Source organism: Dipodomys ordii, unplaced genomic scaffold, assembly GCF_000151885.1.
Source record: "Dipodomys ordii isolate 6190 unplaced genomic scaffold, Dord_2.0 Scaffold104, whole genome shotgun sequence".
Classification (NCBI taxonomy): domain Eukaryota; kingdom Metazoa; phylum Chordata; class Mammalia; order Rodentia; family Heteromyidae; genus Dipodomys; species Dipodomys ordii.
This window is the reverse complement of record NW_012267320.1, coordinates 4,417,779-4,435,565: the sequence shown is the minus strand read 5'-3', so window position 1 is coordinate 4,435,565 and position 17,787 is coordinate 4,417,779. Positions and strand designations below refer to the sequence as shown.

The window sequence follows — 17,787 nt, the reverse complement described above, 5'->3', positions numbered from 1 at the left end:
GCGCTTGCCTTGCATGCCTGAGGCCCTGAGTTCGATTCCTCAGCACCACATAAGCAAAAAGAAAAAAACCGGAAGTGGCGCTGTGGCTCAAGTGGTGGAGCACTAGCCTTGAGCTGAAGAGCTGAGGGACAGCGCCCAGGCCCAGAGTTCAGGCCCCATGACCGGACCCAAAAAAACAAAAAAGAAAGTTTGTGCATTTTCATGTCTGAAGCACACAGCATCATTGCCCTTGTAAATCGATGCAGTGTGTTCCCAAACAATGATCATCTGCATTTCCATCATGTAGTTGGCAAACTGACACTCTGGGGGCCTCTCAGTTCTCTCTCCTGGACAGTTTCCTCTTTCTGCAAGCTAGCACTTGTGTATCACCAAGTAGTGACTGCCTTTCAAAGCTTGAACATTTTTCAGACTGTTTATTCTGTCATCATGCGTCTCAGTGATCGCATCTCTAAGACATTCCTCACAGTCACTTCCAATTAAGAGGGGCTTGGGCCATGAACTCACCAAAGTGAAGCTGGAGGAGGGAGAGCACTGGGGAAAGCTGAGCCCGGGCCGGGTAAGATTTCCAACCTTGCCCAGACAATCCTGTAGCTGGGAGGAGGGAAGGAAGCAGCCTGTAGCGGGATGGGCCTCCACTTGCAGCGAGTGGGCTAGGCTTACTTGAGAACTTAATGGCTTTGTCTCTCTCCTGCAGCCTTGCTCTGGTCATGGCATTCAAGCTCAAACAAGCCCAGACTTGGGAAGGCTGACATCTCGCAGAGGAAAAAGGGCTTTGCACCACTGCAGTGTGACTCTGGGCTATGTGAAGGGTGGCATCACACCCATGTCTCTCACCCCAGCTCTGCCAGCCTGAGTGGGGAACCCAGATCTTGGCTCGGAGGGCTGCAGCGTGACATGGCTTTCTGGGACAGGAGGAGAATCTTAGCCATAGGGCTTTCAAGATTTTCACGTAGACCTCAGAGAGCTCTAGGGGCTGTCTCCCAAATCCGTTCACAATAGCAGTGCGACGTGAGCGATAGCCGAAGAAAGAGAATTTGTCAGCAGAGACGTGAACTAAAAATTACTTGGGTTCATCAGCAATTTATGAAGACTCAAGAGTGCGTAGTTGTGAAAATAGAACAAAAATGCATATCTAGTTTATCCTTAGCAATTCTGGTTAATTGTACTCCGTACAGGTCCTCAGGAAGGTATCCTAGCTTAGCAACCTGCCCAAATGGATTCATTTAGCTCATATCTTTTCCTTTTCCCTCTTCTTTTCTCTTTCTACCTTTCCTTCCTTCCTTCCTTCCCTTTCTTCCTTCCTTCCTTTCCTTCCTTCCTTTCTTTTCTTTCCTTCCCTCCCTCCCTCCCTCCCTTCCTTCCTTCCTTCCTTCCCTTCCCTTCCTTCCCTTCCCTTCCTTCCTTCCCTCCCTCCCCTCCTTCCCTTTCCTTCCCTCCCTCCCTTTCCTTCCCTCCCTTCCTTCCTTTCCTTTCTTTCCCTCCCTCCCTCCCTTCCTCCTTACCTCCCTTCCTTCCTTCTTTCCTTCCTTCCTTCCTTCCCCCTCCCTCCTCCTCCCTCCCTTCCTTCCTTCCCTTCTTCTTCTTTTTCTTTGTCTTCTTCCTTTCTTTCCCTCTTTCTTTCTTTCTTTCTTTCTTTCTTTCTTTCTTTCTTTCTTTCTTTCTTTCTTTCTTTCTTTCTTTTTCTTTCATGCCTATTCTGGAGCTTGAACTCAGGGTCAAGGCACTGTCCCTGAGCTTTTTTTGCCCAAGACTAGAACTCTGCCACTTGCCACAGCTTTACTTCCAGCTTTTTTGGTAGTTGGAGATAAGAGTCTCATAGACCTTCCTGCCTGGGCTGGTTTTGAAGTGTAATCCTCACATCTCAGCCTCCAGAGTAGCTAGGATTACAGACATGAGCCACCAGCAGCTGGCCATATCTTTTTCTTTTAAACAAATACCTTAGTTAAGGTCTAAGTTATGGCTGCAATGTAAAGATGCTGAGGGGAGGAAGAAAGAAAGTCCAAAAGCCAGGAACCTTCTCTTTGGGAGATCCATTTGCTTTCCAGACCATTGGAGAACATTTTAGGAAAGTTTCATTTGGAAACCAAGCCATCAGACTTAAAAGTATCAAATATACCTCAGGACTGTTAGCATGTCCAGACATAAATTTTTGCCTATCACATTCTGAAAGGAAGATCGTCTTACGATTTCATGAGCTATTGCCTGGAGGAGTTACCTAGGGGAATGCCCTTCGAAGGATTGTTTGTCTGGAATTTATTTTATAATCTCACAACTGACCTTTTTTGATGTCGCTCAGTAAGATGGGCCTCTTCGTATAGCTAGTGAATTGCACTAGCTTGAAAACTCAATGGCAGCTGGGCACCGGGCTCATGCCTATAATCCTAACTACTCAGGAGGCTGAGATCTGAGGATCGCGGTTCAAAGCCAGCCTGTGGAAAGTCTATTAGACTCTTATCTCCAATTAGCCAACAAAAAGCTGAAAGTGGAGCTGTGGCTCCATCCTTGGAGGGTGGAAACAGTGCCAAGTTCAAGTCTCAGTACTGTTGTAAGAGAGAGAAAGAAAGAAGAAAAAGACCTAAGATACAATTTTCCATGGAAAGAACCAACATCAAGGATGGGCTTTTAGTACTTGATCCTCTTGCTCATTCCTGGGTGCTCTGCCACCTCCTTGGGAGCATTTCCTGCTTATTTGCCTTCATTTTTTCTTTTTCATTTACTTATTTTTGTTATTTTACTTCTTGTCAGTTGTGGCGTTAGAGCTCAGGGCCTGAGCACTGTTCCTGAGCTTTGTCCACTCAAGGTTAGCACTCTACCACTTTGAACCACAGCGCCTCTTCCAGTTTTCTGGTGGTTAATTGGAAGTAAGAGTCTCACAGACTTTCCTGCCCGAGCTGGCTTGGCAGTATGATCCTCAGATCTCAGCCTCCTGAGTAGCCTAGGATTATAGGCCTGAGCCACCAGCACCCACCCAGCACCTTCATTGTTATGTATCCTTCTTTGGCTCACCTCCAAGCAGCCAGAGAAGACCACAGGTTTTATTGGGAAGTACGTGGCTGAGGGGACCAAACCCAGTCTTAGTCTGTCATGGTCAGTAACACTTCTTGGACAGATACGTAGGGTAGTTAGTACCTCTTTTTGAAAAAGATAGGGAAAGGAGACTTTAAGTCCTCACTTTTTGAAGAGCTAGAACTGAACCTGCCATCTATAAACCATCCAATCAAAGCCTAGCCCAGACACCTAGAGAAAGATCACCCCAAGTGAGGCTCAGGAAGGGCAGGCCAGGTGCTGAGCCACCCTGAATTGCTCTTTGCCATCTCTGCACCTGTGTTCAGCCTATAACCTGGATGTGTTCTTTGCCCAATGTCTTCCAGGGGCCATCAACTTCCTTCGCTCTCTCCTCGAACCAGACCCCGTGAAGAGGCCAAATATCCACCAGGCACTGGCCAATCGCTGGCTGAATGAGAATTACACCGGCAAAGTGCCCTGTAATGTCACCTATCCCAACAGGTAATTTGGCGCACACAGAGGGACTCCGGCCACACAGGGCTCGCTCCACCAGCTCCAAATAATTGTACACAGGACCTATGTGATGGGAAATGAAGCTGCATTTTCTCCTGGATGTCCTTCCCCGCCTCTGCAGAGGTGCATCCACACACCAGACCAGCTCCCCGAGTAAAAGGAAGTACAGAAAGGGCCGTCCCATGCAGGAGCAAGGGGTGCCCTGCAGGGGGCGCCAGGCTGAGTGCAGTGAGTGGAGGCTGAATTCCTGGCCATCCTCATTGCCAAAACCACTTCTTCTCCTCTTCATCTCCTTTGCCTTTTTCATCTTCATCACCTTTGTAGTTGTTGTCTTTAGGCTTGAGCTCCAGGCCTGAGAGCTATGCTTGAGCTCTTTTGCTCAAGGCTAGCTCTCTATCTTTGAGCCCCAGCTCCACTTCTGGTTCTCTGGTGTTAATTAGAGATAAGAGTCTCAAGGACTTTTTAGCTTTGAACCTTGATCCTCAGATCTCATTAGCTGGGATTACAGGCTAGAGCCACTAGGGACAGCCTAATGTTATTCCTTGGTGCATCTTTTTGCCCCAACCCTGTCTTAAGGCCAGGTCCTGTGGACTTCCAGAGGCTTTATGAAGACACCTAGAAAGGAAGGCTGCAGACAGACCCCCAGCATAGGGATATGGAGGGTCACTTGATGCAGCCCTCACTGAAGGGGCCTTGCTGGGCCGCTGCCTACAGGTTGGAAGGAGTATGAGGAAACACTTTCTTGTGTGTCTCTTCTACTTACTCTGGTACCGAGAACCAATCTGAGTGTGGGAACAAGGGTGCCACCGTGGCTGCTTCTGACCAGGCTCCTTCCTTCTTTCTTCAGACCTACGAAGGCCTGCCCATTCAACCAAGCTTGGATGAGAACTAGAGAACCCTTCACCAAGGGAGAGAGAGATTGGGGGCTGGGAGGAGAGAAAAGATGAGGTGTGGGCAATGTCCTTTGTGGTCGTATTTCCCAAATAGCTAAGAAAGCCTGGAAATGGCCACACATCCTCATGCAAGGGGAATCACTGCATTCTCTAAGGAAGATGGGTGGCAGAGTGCTGTCTTGAGATGGAAAGTTCTAGAAGAACTTAAGGGGTATAGATTGGCTTCTCCAAATCTTCATCCTTGCTCCTGGGTCAAGTTTACTCTTACCCCAGTCATAGAGGAGATGATTTTACTCTGTTTCCATCTAGAATTCTAGCATTTGGCTCCTGGGTGGTAATTTAGACCAAGTCTAGGGTGACTTGGGTGAGTTACCAAGGGAACCTGGAAATAGATGCTGTTTTCCAACACCTGCTCAGTTTGGGCCAGAATGTGAGACAGACACGAGAAATATTATCCCAGTGTGAGACGGGAAACAGAGCTAAGGGGGCCAGGCCTCGTGACCAATGGCTATGGGTGCGCAGGTTTGCTTTTTGTTAAAGGAGGGATGTTATGACAGCCAAATGAGGCATCAGCTAATGTAATCACCTTCTGAATCAGCATAATCACGCCAGCTGTGGGAGGCGCTCGGGTCAGAAATGCAGGGAGCCCCCTCTTTGGCTACATCTTCACTGACAAAGAGTTTCCATGTGCTATGTTATCTTGTAGTAGCTTTTCCACCAGGTGCAGACCGAATCCCATACATCAAAACTTCTAAGCAAATTTTCTACACTGATTTGGCCAGATGGATACTTTTGGCATTTGGATTCAGTGAGTGAGAAACATAAAGATTCAGCATGCAACCAGTTAGAAGGATGGTTTTAAGAAAGAAAGAGTTGCCAGGCACCAGTGGCTCAGGCCTGTAATCCTAGCTACTCAGGAGACTGAGATCTGAGGCTCAGAGTTCAAAGCCAGCCTGGGCAGGAAAGTCCATAAGACTCTTTTTGTTGTTGTTGTTGTTGGTCGTGGGCTTGAACTCTGGGCCTGGGCACTGTCCCTCAATCTTTAGCTCAAAGCTAGCACTCTACCACTTGAGCCATAGCACCACTTCCTGCTTTTTCTGCTTATGTGATGCCGAGGAGTTGAACCCAAGGCCTCATGCATGCAAGGCAAGCACTCTACCACTGAGCCACCTTCCTAGCCCCGTAAGACTCTTAGCTCCAATAAACCACCAGAAAACAGAAGTAGCCCTGTGGTTCCAGTGGTAGAACGCTAGCTTTGAGCTGAAGAGCTGAGGGATAGTGCCCAGGCCCAGAGTTCAAGCCCCACAACTGACACCCCTACCCCACCCCCCCCAAAAAAAGTTTTTGGTCGTTATTTTTCTGGTTCCAGAACAAAGGAAGAAAAACAAAAGCAAAGAAAGGAATATTTTCCATCAGGAGAGTTAGCTCAGTTCTGCAGTCCTAGCAAGTTGGGTGGTAGAGATTGGGGGATCGTGGTTTGGGGCCAGCCCAGACTCCATGTCAGCCAGTGGTCAAGTGCAGTGGTCTACCCTTGTCATCCCAGCTGCTTATGCAGTACAGGGGCTGGGCCCATCACCCTCAGTGACATGGAGACGCACAAGTAAGAGGAGTGCAGTCCAGGCTGACCCAGACACAAAGTGAAACCCTAGCTCCAAAATAACCAACACAAGCTGGGTGCCCGTGGCTCACGCCTGTAATCCTAGCTACTCAGGAGGCTGAGATCTGAGGTTCATGATTCAAAGCCAGCCCAGACAGGAAAGTCTGTAAGCCATATCTCCAATTAACCACAGAAAACTGGAAATAGAGCTGTGATTCAAGTGTAGAGCACTAGCCTTGAGTCAAAAGAAGCTCCTGGACAGTGTCTGGACCCTGAGTTTAAGCCCCAGGAGCAGTGCGTGCATGCATGCATGCGCGTGCACACACACACACACACACACACACAAATGCACAAAAGCATGCACACACACACAAATGCACATGAGCATGCACATGCACGCACACACACAAACCCACAAAAAAGAGGCTGGAGGCGTGACTAGGGGTAAAGTTCCTGCTTGGCAGGGGTGAGGCCCTGATTTCAAGTCTCAGAAGGAAGACAGAGAAGGAGGGAGGCAGGGAGGGAAGGAAGGAAAAGTGTTTTCTTTATAAAGTATGTCATGTAGTTTCCCAATTTCTAGCTCCAGACTTAATTATTTGAGATGTGCTCAGTGTTAGTCCTTTGGGAAAGTAAAGAAAACAAAACCTGCAAGTTTACATCACTCTTCTTTAAAGCTTTTCCCTGTGAGGTCATTTGGGCCTTCAGGTTGATCTCTAAACGGCAAGATGAAAAGAACATTAGGGGTAAATTTTTTATGATAAATATTCATGCCACTCAGTCAGCACATGTTTGCTGAGTGCCTGGCTTGCCTTCCTGACCCGGGCACAGACATTGGTGACAGAGCTGACCTAGATTCCTGTGTCCCAATGGGGCCTGGCAGCCCCCTCCTGACCCCCATCCTCCACCCCCGCCCCATGTAGCACTGGAGGTAGGTGGACGGAAAGGAGATGATCAGTAATACAAGACAGGGTTGGATTTTTAGAAATGGTATGAAATGGATTTAATGTACTTTTAATTGATCCAAATGATCCTTCATCATAATCTGGAACATTTTAGTATGCTGTTTGGCCCACACATGCAGAGATAATACAACTTCAATAACATTGGAGAGCATCATGCACATATGTTATTGGTTAAAATATTATTACTCTCAGTAAAGAATTGGTTGCTCTCCTAGTTTTGAACCCAGAGATAAAGGACAGAGGCGGGGTGTCTGTCTCCACACACATTCCTCCTTCTTAATCTCCATTCTCTTCCCTGCTATGGTGCCATCCTATGCCCTACCATACCCCTTCTCTAGACCAAAATGAGGCTGTGCAAGTGTTGGTGGTGATCTCATTGGCCATTGGCAGGGTCACAGGTGATTGGCTAGTTACAGGACCACACCCACTTTGACATTTCCAGTATTTTCACCCATACCAATCACACAATCACGTGCTCAATGTTTTGACAAGCAATTGTAGTATAGAAGAAGAATGATAGAAGAAATAAGGCTGGGAGTGCGGTTCAAGTGGTAAAGACTCTAGATTCAAGTCCAGTATGGGAGGGGGAGAGAAAAAGAGGGGAGGAGGAGAAAGAAGAAAAAAGGAGCAGGAGGAGAAAGGGATAGGGAGAAGAGGAGAGGGAGGGAGAGGGAGAAATGATATATTTGTTTTTAAATATTTGTTTTGGTGCTGAGGCTAGAACTCAGAGCCTCATACATACTAGGCAAGCTCTACCACCCAGCCATGCCTTTAACCAATATACACATACACATGCCCCCCCCACTTGTTATCTAGAGCTTATCATGTAGTATCTGACTGCAGTAAGGACTTGCTCTCCTGGGCACGGTGTATGATGAAGGGAGATGCAGGTTTCATGGCAGGTGGAGAGTGGTCAGGAGAGGCAGTTTGCCCTGGGTCTGCCAACTGACCTGCTGTGTGCAGTGAGCGTGCCAGGCCTCTCTTTACCATTGAGGTTAAACTGTGCAGTGTCTGTGTGTGCAGGGCTATTGGGGTTCCTTCAGGGAGACCTCAAGTGCTGTGCGGGTGATGGCAGAGCTGGCCAACAGACGTGTTCTGCTCCAGTGCCTTCCTTGTATCTCTTTTAAGGATTCTGGTATCCCTGGCTTCTCTGCAGCCTTTTTGTGCTGGTTGAGAATAAGGGCTGAGCTCCAGCATCCAGACTCCAGGCTGCATTGGCTTTAATTCTGAGGGTACCCCCTCCTGTCTGAGTCGCCCTGGGACGGCTACTGCACTACCGTGGGCTTCAGTTCCTCAGATGTAAAATGGAGATAATGATGTCATGTTGTATCTAATTAGAATACAGTGAATGGTCAGGCACTGGTGGCTTACGCCTGTAATCCTAGCTACTCAGGAAGCTGAGATCTAGGATCATGGTTTAAAGCCTACCTGAGCAGGCAAGTCTGTGAGATTCCTTATTTCCTATTAACCAGCAAAAAGAAGCCAGAAGGAAAGGTGTGTATCAAATGGTAGAGTGCCAGCCTTGAGCAAAAACCTTAAGGGAGAGTGCCCAGAAATCAAGCCCTACTACCAAAACACACACACAAAAGTATGTGTGCGTGTATGTGTGTGTCGTTGATCAAGATGCATTGTACTCATAAAACTGACATATTGAATTGCAAATCCATTATACAACTACAGAAAGATCACAAAAATATAATGAGAAACAAAGACCCAAACTACAAAACCGGGGCTCATGCCTATAATCCTAGCTACTCAGGAGGCAAAGATCTGAGGATCGCAGTTCAAAGCCAGCCCAGCCAGGAAAGTCCGTGAGACTCTTATCTCCAGTTAACCCCCAGAAACTGCAGGTGGCGCTGTGTAGCGCAAGTGGTAGAGCCCTCCCAGGTCCATGTTCAAGCTCCATTACTGACCAAAAAAAAAAAAAACAATGAGTGAACCAAACTGTCTGGGAAGCCCTGTGGGAAGATCTGACCGTGTGCCACCATGTTGGTGAGCCGCTCCAGCAGCTAAGGAGGTGATGGGTTTTCTGTCTCTGCCTGAAGGATTTCTCTGGAAGACCTGAGCCCCAGCGTGGTGCTGCACATGACTGAGAAGCTGGGCTACAAGAACAGCGATGTCATCAACACGGTGCTGTCCAACCGCGCCTGCCACATCCTCGCCATCTACTTCCTCCTCAACAAGAAACTCCAGCGCTACTTGTCAGGGGTGAGTGGGAACGTAAACCCAGCCCTGCCCAGTGGCAGCCACCTGATCCAGGCTGATCATTTAACCTAACGTAAGGCTGGGTTTCCTGCATGTGGGGGAAAGTCATAGCATCTAGGAGAGCACCTTGAATCTGAGATGTTTCTCTGAAAAACGAAGCCTGGGACAGAATTGTCAAGGGAAGGAGGGTCCCTTCCCGCCTCCCTTTCTCTCAGCTTCCCAGTTGCTTATATTTCTTCTGTCATTTCTTAGCTATCGGGGATTCCCCATGTTAGAAGCTTTGAGGAATTCTCTGGTTGTAGAAAGTTAGGGAGCAGTACATGGTAGTCACACATCTCCTCTCTAAAGCATGGAGCATGAGGAACACATGTGCAGCCAGCCCTCTGTGTCTAAAGATTGCTTGTCTGCCAGGTCCCAGCAACAGATTGAAATTAATGTGAAACAATTGTGTCCGACATAGGGCAATCAAATGTAGCAATGGTACCCACTGGATAGTGTCTAGCTATTCAGGAGGCTGCGATCTGAGGATCATTGTCTGAAGTCAGCCTGGGCAGGAAAGTCTGTGAGACTCATCTCCAGTTAACTACCAGAAGAGCTGGAGGTGGAGCTGTGGCTCAAATGGTAGAATGTTATCCTTGAGCAAAAAAGCTCAGGGACAAGTGCCCAGGCCCTGAGTTCAAGCCTCTGGACTAGGACCACTACCACCCCACCCCACCCCACCCCCCCAAAAAAAAAGAAGAAAAGAAAAGAGATTGTGTTTGTCTGGAGGTAGACTGTTTTTTCTTAACCATTATTTCCTAAACAATAACAAAATGCAATTAGAAGCCGAGTGGTGGTGGCTCACACCTGTGATACCAGCCACTTAGGAGGCCGAGATCTGAGGATCACAGTTTGAGGCCATCCCAGGCAGACAAATCTGAGAGACTTTCTGGATTCTCCCAATTATCCAGCCAAAAGCTAGAAGTGGAGGTATAGGAAGTGGTCGAGTGCCAGCCTTGAGTGAAAAAGTCAAGGCATAGCATGAAGCCCTGAGTTCAAGCCCCCAGTACTAGCACGCACATACAAAAAGAACCCCACAAAAAAAACAATAACTAGTTACATAGCACTTACATGGTATTTTACATTATATATCATCTAAAGGTATTCATAGTTTATGTGTAAATACTGCACTATTTATAAGGGTCTTTGTATCTATAGATTTTATATTTGGAGTTCCTTGAGCCAATCACCCAAAGGTACCAAGGGACAATGATGCTTACACATCTCCAGGAAATAAGAGCATATTGAGCCTCACTAGCTTGAACCTGTCACCCACACATATTCTGGGCGTCAGAAATCCAAATACACTGTCACACACGGGTCCCGAACCCACCACTGCGTGAAGTGGACAGAGGCGCTCCAACATCCTCATCCCCTTCATCGTTTGGGCCACAAAGAGTTCATATATGTTGGGAAATGGCGTAGAAACGCTTCAGTATCAGAGTTCACGAAATCATCTCCAAAGGGACAAGACTTGGAAAGAACTTTATAAAGAAAATAGATTCTGTGTGCAACTTCCATCCAGATGGGTGGCATGGACCAGCTCTAACAGGAAGTCAGCCTAAGAGATCCAGGATTGGCAGGAAGCCCATTTGAGACGTAACTGAGCTTTCATTCACTTTCACCACATGACCTTGACCTTCTTTGTATTGCACCTTGAGGATGTGTAGTTGCGTAAGTGCTGTGTGCAGTCCCACAGTAACCCCAGTCTGTCACCAAATTTCACCAAAGCAATTGGTTTGGAATCCTGTTTGGGAGTTTTTAGAGCAAAACTGAGGATCTACCTGCATTTGGAGAAATTATATTCTCCCTGCCATCGTAGAAATGACCAAAATAATAATAATAACTTACAAGAGATAGTCTGAGTGTGTCTCAGATAGAAAACACTGCCCAACACAGGAACAAGCTCAACAGGAGATTTGTTAAACAGTTAGATGAAAGAACAGATGTTTCTAAGCTGATTCAGCTTAGGATATTTGCTAGCGTTTGCTTCTACAGGAAATGATACACAGAACGTGTGTGTGTGTGTGTGTGTGTGTGTGTGAGAGAGAGAGAGAGAGAGAAAGAGACAGAGACACAAAGAGATCAAAGGAAAGATGTAAATAAGAAGAAATAGTACGGACTGGGAATGTGGCTTAGTGGTAAAATGCTTGCCTAGCATGCATGAAACCCTGGGTTCAATTCCTCAGTACCACATAAACCAAAAAGGCTGGAGGTGGTGCTGTGGCTCAGGTGGTAGAGTGCTAGCCTTGAGCACAAAGAGGCTCAGAGACAGTGCCTAGGCCCTGAGTTCAAGCCCCAGAACTGGCAAAAAAAAAAAAAAGAAAATTTTTTTTTTAAAAAGAAGAAACATTGTCAACAGTAAAAGGCTTTGCAAAGTAAGAGTCATGCTTATGGGGTGGAAACTCCACTCTGCACAAGCAGCAATGGGATGGCATTTCTGGCAGGGGCAGATGCATAGCCTCGAGGCTTTATTACTCAAGGGAAAGCTGCTGAAAGAGAAGCATCAAATCCAGGAAGACAAGACTTTTGACACCTCCTATGTGCAATAGTCTGTTTTCTATTGCCGTAACTAAGTACCTAAGGCTGTTGTGTTCATTAGCTCTCTATCGCTGTTACCAAATTACTTGAGAGAATAACATAAATAGCAGAAGTATTTATTTTGGCTCATGGTTTCATAGATTGCAGTTCAGTGGCTTTGATTCAGTGGCTTTGATTAGGGTAAGGCAAAACCTCATGGCAGTGGGAACATGTGGCAGAGGGTGGGCAGGAAGGAGGAGAGAGAGAGACATGGACACACACACACACACACACACACACACACAGAATGCCTATGCTAATGCTGGCAGACTTTCTCCTTTACCCCTTTTAATTCCATCCAGACCCTCTGTAGGAGGGTGCTGCCCACATTCAGGGTGGGTCTTCCTGCCCTTACTTAATCCTCTTTGGAAACACCTCACAGACATCACTAATTTCCCAGAAGGCTCTCTCAGTCCAGCCAAGTGGTCAAGCAAGATCAACCATCACAGCTAGGCTGGCTTCTTAGTGCCTGTGTCTCACATCTGTAATCCTAGCTACTCAGGAAGCTAAGATCTGAGGGCTAAGATTCCAAGCTAGGGGCTGGGAAATTGGCTCAGTGGTAGAGTGCTTGCCTTGCATGCATGAGGCCCTGGGTTCCATTCCTCAGCACCATATAAGCAGAAAAAAGTAAGAAGTGGCGCTGCGGCTCAAGTGGTATGGCACTAGCCTTGAGCTGAAGAGCTGAGGGACAGCGCCCAGGCCCAGAGTTCAGCCCCCACGACCAACAACAACAAAAAAGATTCCAAACCAGCCCAAGCAGGAAATTGGTGAGACTCTTGTCTCCAAAAAGCTAGCAAAAAGCCAGAAGTAGAAAAGTGGCTCAAGTGATAACAGTGCCAGACTGCAGCAAGAAGCTATTTAAGAGTGAAGAGTGTGAGGCACTAAGTTCAAGCCCTGGTCCCAGCAATCTAGCAGCCCATCCATCTATCCACCCATGTATCCATCCATCAATCACTGAGCAGATTCAAGCAGTCTGGTTCTCTAGGTGGTTTACTAAGATGGAAGCATGTCTGATGTTAAAGTTTCTGTGGATCCTTCCACATGGACAGATATGAGGTTTGTTTAAAATAATCCTAGCCCCTCTGCTTATCACCTGTAGAGTCACAATTTTAAAAAATAAATAAAAGGAAATAATTTACAAGATGATCTTATAAAATAACTGGGCAGCTCTTCCCAAGCAAGTGACACCTCTGTGTTGCTTCTGTGAGTGTCTTGCTTCCGCTGCAGTCCGCTCCTGTGCTTGTCAGGCATCAGGGTTCCAAAGCCTGAAGAACGTTTTCTGGAAACAGCCCAGATACCATTTGGGCTGGAGAAGGTTTTCATGTTATTGTGCCAGTTTTTCACACTTGACTTTTCAATCACAGGACATACCTGTGGGAAAAACCAGATGAGGCAAATGGATTAATCCCCCAGACAACGACTGCTGGTAATTTCCAGACAGGGTTCATTTAACTGTGCTGTCTCAGTTATTCATCTTATCGGCCAGTTATTAGCAGCCAAGGCATAATTTGGAAATCCAGTCTAATGGACCAAAAAGTAAAATATTGCCCTTTCAATTATTTGACATTTCTCCCCTTCTTCCTTGGTTTCCTTCTTTTAAAACCAAGATGTGTGAGAGAGTTTATAAAGGGCACTCATTAACTGTGGGTTGACAAATTCATTAGTCAATTAAATTTTCTCTGCCTTCAGCCAAGATTGAGTCTCCGTCATCATAAGTCACCTTAATATCTATCATGATTTTCTAGGGTGTGAGTTTGTGCTCTATAGTTGTTTACTTACTACTGGTATTTATTGTGTGAATGTGTGCTGATACCAGGGCTTGAACTCTGGGCCAGGATGCTTTCCCTTTTCTTTTTCCACTCAAGGCTGGCACTCTGCTACTTGAGCCACATCTCTACTTTCAACTTTTTGCTGGTTAATTGGAAATAAGAGTCTCATGGGCTTTTCTTCCCTGGCTGGTTTAAATAGCTGGGATTACAGGCATGAGCCGCTGGCACATCTGGCTTTGTGTGCTGTTTTCAAATAAGCAAACAAGCAAGATCAATATTCTGCTTAGTGGTTTGATAAAATAGGCATTCTTCCCAGCGCACCTATTTAATTTCTAATTTCCCAGCTGGCATAGTCTCCACTGCCCAGAAGAAAGAACGAGGGCCCCGAGGGAGCAGTGACTGGCCCAAGGTTACCTGACCCTCCGATGGCAGAGCTCCGAGGGGAAGGGAAATCCCTGACTCTGGGCGGAAGCCTAGGACTGTGGTGCAGAGATGGGACCTTGCTCTCCAATTGACTGGCTTTCTTTTGGTCCAAGCAAGCACTGGTTTATGATTTCATGTCCGCTCCATGGACCTTTCTGTTTTCTAAGACTTAAGCCATGTTTTCTCTTCCTTCCTCTGGTAGAAGTCTGAACTCCAGGACAACATGTGCTACAAGACCCAGCTCTACCAGATAGAGAAGTGCAGGCCCATCAAGGAGGCTTACGAGGTGAGTGAGCGGCCCCAAAGCAAACCCAGAGGCTCAGCGCCCAGGTCTCTAAGTAGAGGGGGCAGTAGAGAGAAAGCCAGGTACTGTGGGACACAAAGACTGAAAGATAAATACCTTTGGCGCTGAGCCCTGAGGACAGATTTACAACACAGCCATCATTGTTCAGGGCCGTCTCCCACGCCCAGCTCACCCCCAGGCCTGATTCCTATTTTGGGTTCACTCCCATGGCTTCTATCCAGGCTTGCTGAGTACCTGTGACTTCTGGGGCTGCACATAGACTGTTTCGTCTTCTAGAATATTCTTCCCAGCCCTCTTTGCCTAGACAATATTGGTGACTCTTCGGATCCTAAGGCCAGGACAGCTCCTCATGGACTCCTGCCATTCCCTGACCTCGGATGCCAGATCCCATCCCTCCAGGGCAGCTTGCCTTCCATGTTGTGCACCAGAGCAGGACCATTGACCAGATTCTCATTTGAAGACTCTTTGATTAGCTTCTCTTTCCCACCCAGGACTGTTGAGTCCCATAAGAGCGAGAACGGAGTGAGCATCCTAGGAGACTGTGATAGCTGGCGTGTACTAGATTTTTGCTAAATGGGTGAACAGATGCAGCAGTGGAACTCACTATACAACTTGTGGGTAGGGACGAAAGGGAAAAACTGGAAGAGAATGGGGAAAAAGGATGCCATTGTCCATTACTTGACTCACATAACTCCTCTGTCCATCCTCTTTATAATAACAAAAAATAAATACTGCCGGGTGCTGCTGGCTCACACCTGTAATCCTAGGTACTCAAGAGGCTGAGATCTGAGGATCTCTGTTCAAAGCCAGCCCAGGCAGAAAAATCCGTGAGACTCTTATCTCCAATAAAGCACTAAAAAAAACAGAAGTGGTGCTGTGGCTCAAGAGGTAGAGCGCTTGCCTTGAGCTGAAGAGCTGAGGAACAGTGCCCAGACCCAGAGTTCAAGCCCCATGACCGACCAAAAAAAAATACTTAAATTATATTTGCTGGGCTGGGAACATGGCTCAGTGGTATGCATGAAGGCCTGAGTTCAATTCCTCAGTACCACAGAAACAGAAAAGGCCAGAAGTGGCTTTTGTGGCTTAAGTGGTAGAGAGCTAGCCTTGAACACAGAGAGGCTCAGGGACAGAGACCAGGTCTTGAGTTCAAGCCCTGGGACCGCCTATAAAAACAAAAATAAAAAGAGAAAAATATTTACTGAATGGTCAAAGTGAAAGAATCAGATGGGACTTTGTCCCAAGGCCTGGAAAATAGGTAAACTTGGGGCAAGTAACTGGGTAAGACAGAACATTCTAGGTGAGACACCTACTTGAATAAAGTAAGGGACACACCTGCAGCACGGCTCGCATAGGCATTGTCACCGGCAGATGGCCGAGTCTTCCAGCAGGAATCCCTCAGAGACCAGGAGATGCAGAATCCATTTTTAGGCTTTTGGCCTCTTCTATTGCATTTGACTGTGATAATGCTAATAGCCACCGCAAGGGACGAGAGACTGGTGTGTGCACCCTCTGTGGCGGCTGCGTTCCCTCGTTGGTGCCCTGGTGTTCTGATCTCTGCTCTTCTCATCCCAACCCTTGTGCTATGTGGCCAGTGCCAGAGCTGTGATGCAAAGCCCCCCTTTCTTTCATTTGGATTCTTTTTCTTTAGTAATTATTTCACTTGGCTCAAGTGCACATGGTGAACGTTTTAAACATTTGTTGAAATATCAAACAGTTAAGATTTAAATAGGAACACTAATGGGCAAACAGGATTTCAATTTTCTATGATCCATTTGTTTTCTCCAAACTGCAGTGGTTATTTCTGTTAATTGCATTACAAGCTATGACTAGATTGCCCAACTTGTCTGTGCTGGAATCGAGAAAGTATGGTGTGGGGCTAGTTGGGAAAAATACTATCATATATAGCCAGGCATGGTGGCACATGCCTGTAATCATGTACTTGAGAGTCTGAGACAGGAGGATCACAAGTGCAAGACTAGACTGGGGCTCATATTGACAACCTGTCTCAAGGAGGGTGGGGGAGAGAGAGAGAGAGAGATCTGGAGGTTGTGAGAAGACCCATACTTTACTAGTTTTAGGCTAGTTACCATGACTGGCCTAAGAGGGGGGACATCCATGCTACAGGAGTGCGATGGATGGAGGCAGGGGACAGAAGTGACATGACTGGCAGTACGCAGGTTCCATGTCCCCAGGGATGATGACATCAAGCCATGTCCTGTGTACTGAGTGCATCAGTGGGCTCTTATTTCCTCTTTGTTCTTTTTCTCCTAGGAGTTCCATGAGCTGAATTAAGTTGTTTTCATTTCTCTGCTAGGTTTACAATTCTATGATTTTCAGACTTTTCTTCTTTCTGTAAGAGTATAGCAGAGAATTTCGTCGTCATTGTTGTTTCGGTCCAGTGCGGCTTGAACCCAGCACCCTTGTGCTCTTACTCACCTTTGCCCAAGGTGATATTCTACCGCTTGAGCCATGCTTCCACTTCCAGCTTTTTGTTGGCTCATTGGAGATAAGAGTCTCAGATTTTTCTGGCTGGCTTTGAACCTGAAGACTCAGCTTTCAGCCTCCTGAGTAGCTAGGATTATAGGTCTGAGCTACCAACACCCAGCGAGAAAAGACATATGTGAAACTTAGATCTATAGATGTGTCCAAGGCACCGTCTCCGGGGGAAGAGACCTGGGTAACCATGAGAGTGGACAGAGGGTAGTCATCATTTTTTGACTACCTATTAAGGCCACGCAGCTCGTAAAGCCATTTTTGTTCAAATCTCTTTTGGAAAGTGATGTTGATGTCTACAAAACTGTGAAATAGAAGTAGGAAGAGGCCTTTGTGATAGGAAGTACTGCTTTGGAGTTTGGAGGGAAATGTGGCATAGAGAAAGCAGGAGACTGGATTAGTCTGCTCAGGCTGCTGTACCAAATACCACAACTGGGCAGAAATCTTTTGCAGTTCTAGTGCTGGCCCCCAAGATCCAGGCTCGGCAGGACCTGTTCCTCCCCAGGCCATGAGGGGAATCTGCTGCCGGCCCTACTGTGGGTCCTGGGACTCCTTGATCTCTTAGATGACGTTCTTGTGAGCCTACTATACTGTTTTTGTGGATATCACTCCAGTGGGTTTGGGCCCACCTGAGTAACCTTAGGTTAACTCGATGACTTCTGTATAAACACCCTGTCTGTGAGTAAGGGCACGTTCTGAGCTGTCCTGGGGGTTTGAAGTTCAACATACAACATTTGAGAGATTCTGAATCAACCTGCCACAGGGAACATAAGTTGAAAGGTAAATGCTTATGTGTTGGTTTGTGTCAGATTTAAAAATCGTGTACAAGTATAGAATTGGATCAAGCATGTGTGAGGCTGGACATGGAAGTGGTGGTTTCTTTGGGGCGCAGCGAGGCTGGAGAAGGCCTGATGGGAGGCTGGCAGGTATCAGCTGAGCCCTGGGGCTTGCCGTGGTGACATGGTTGCTGTTCACATGGCCGATTTTGCTGTTTGCTCGTCTG

At 47.0% G+C, this 17,787-nt stretch overlaps 1 protein-coding gene across 1 annotated transcript in view; it reads left to right on the top strand.

Annotated features, from left to right (window-relative positions):
* The window catches only part of Hunk (hormonally up-regulated Neu-associated kinase), a 64,564-nt gene that overhangs the window by 34,736 nt on the left and 12,041 nt on the right, over positions 1 to 17,787 (top strand). The window contains exons 7-9 of the mRNA XM_013027437.1: positions 3,372 to 3,507; positions 9,017 to 9,179; positions 14,190 to 14,273. Of these exons, the coding sequence (XP_012882891.1) occupies positions 3,372 to 3,507; positions 9,017 to 9,179; positions 14,190 to 14,273 (383 nt within the window). The remainder of the gene's footprint in view (positions 1 to 3,371; positions 3,508 to 9,016; positions 9,180 to 14,189; positions 14,274 to 17,787) is intronic.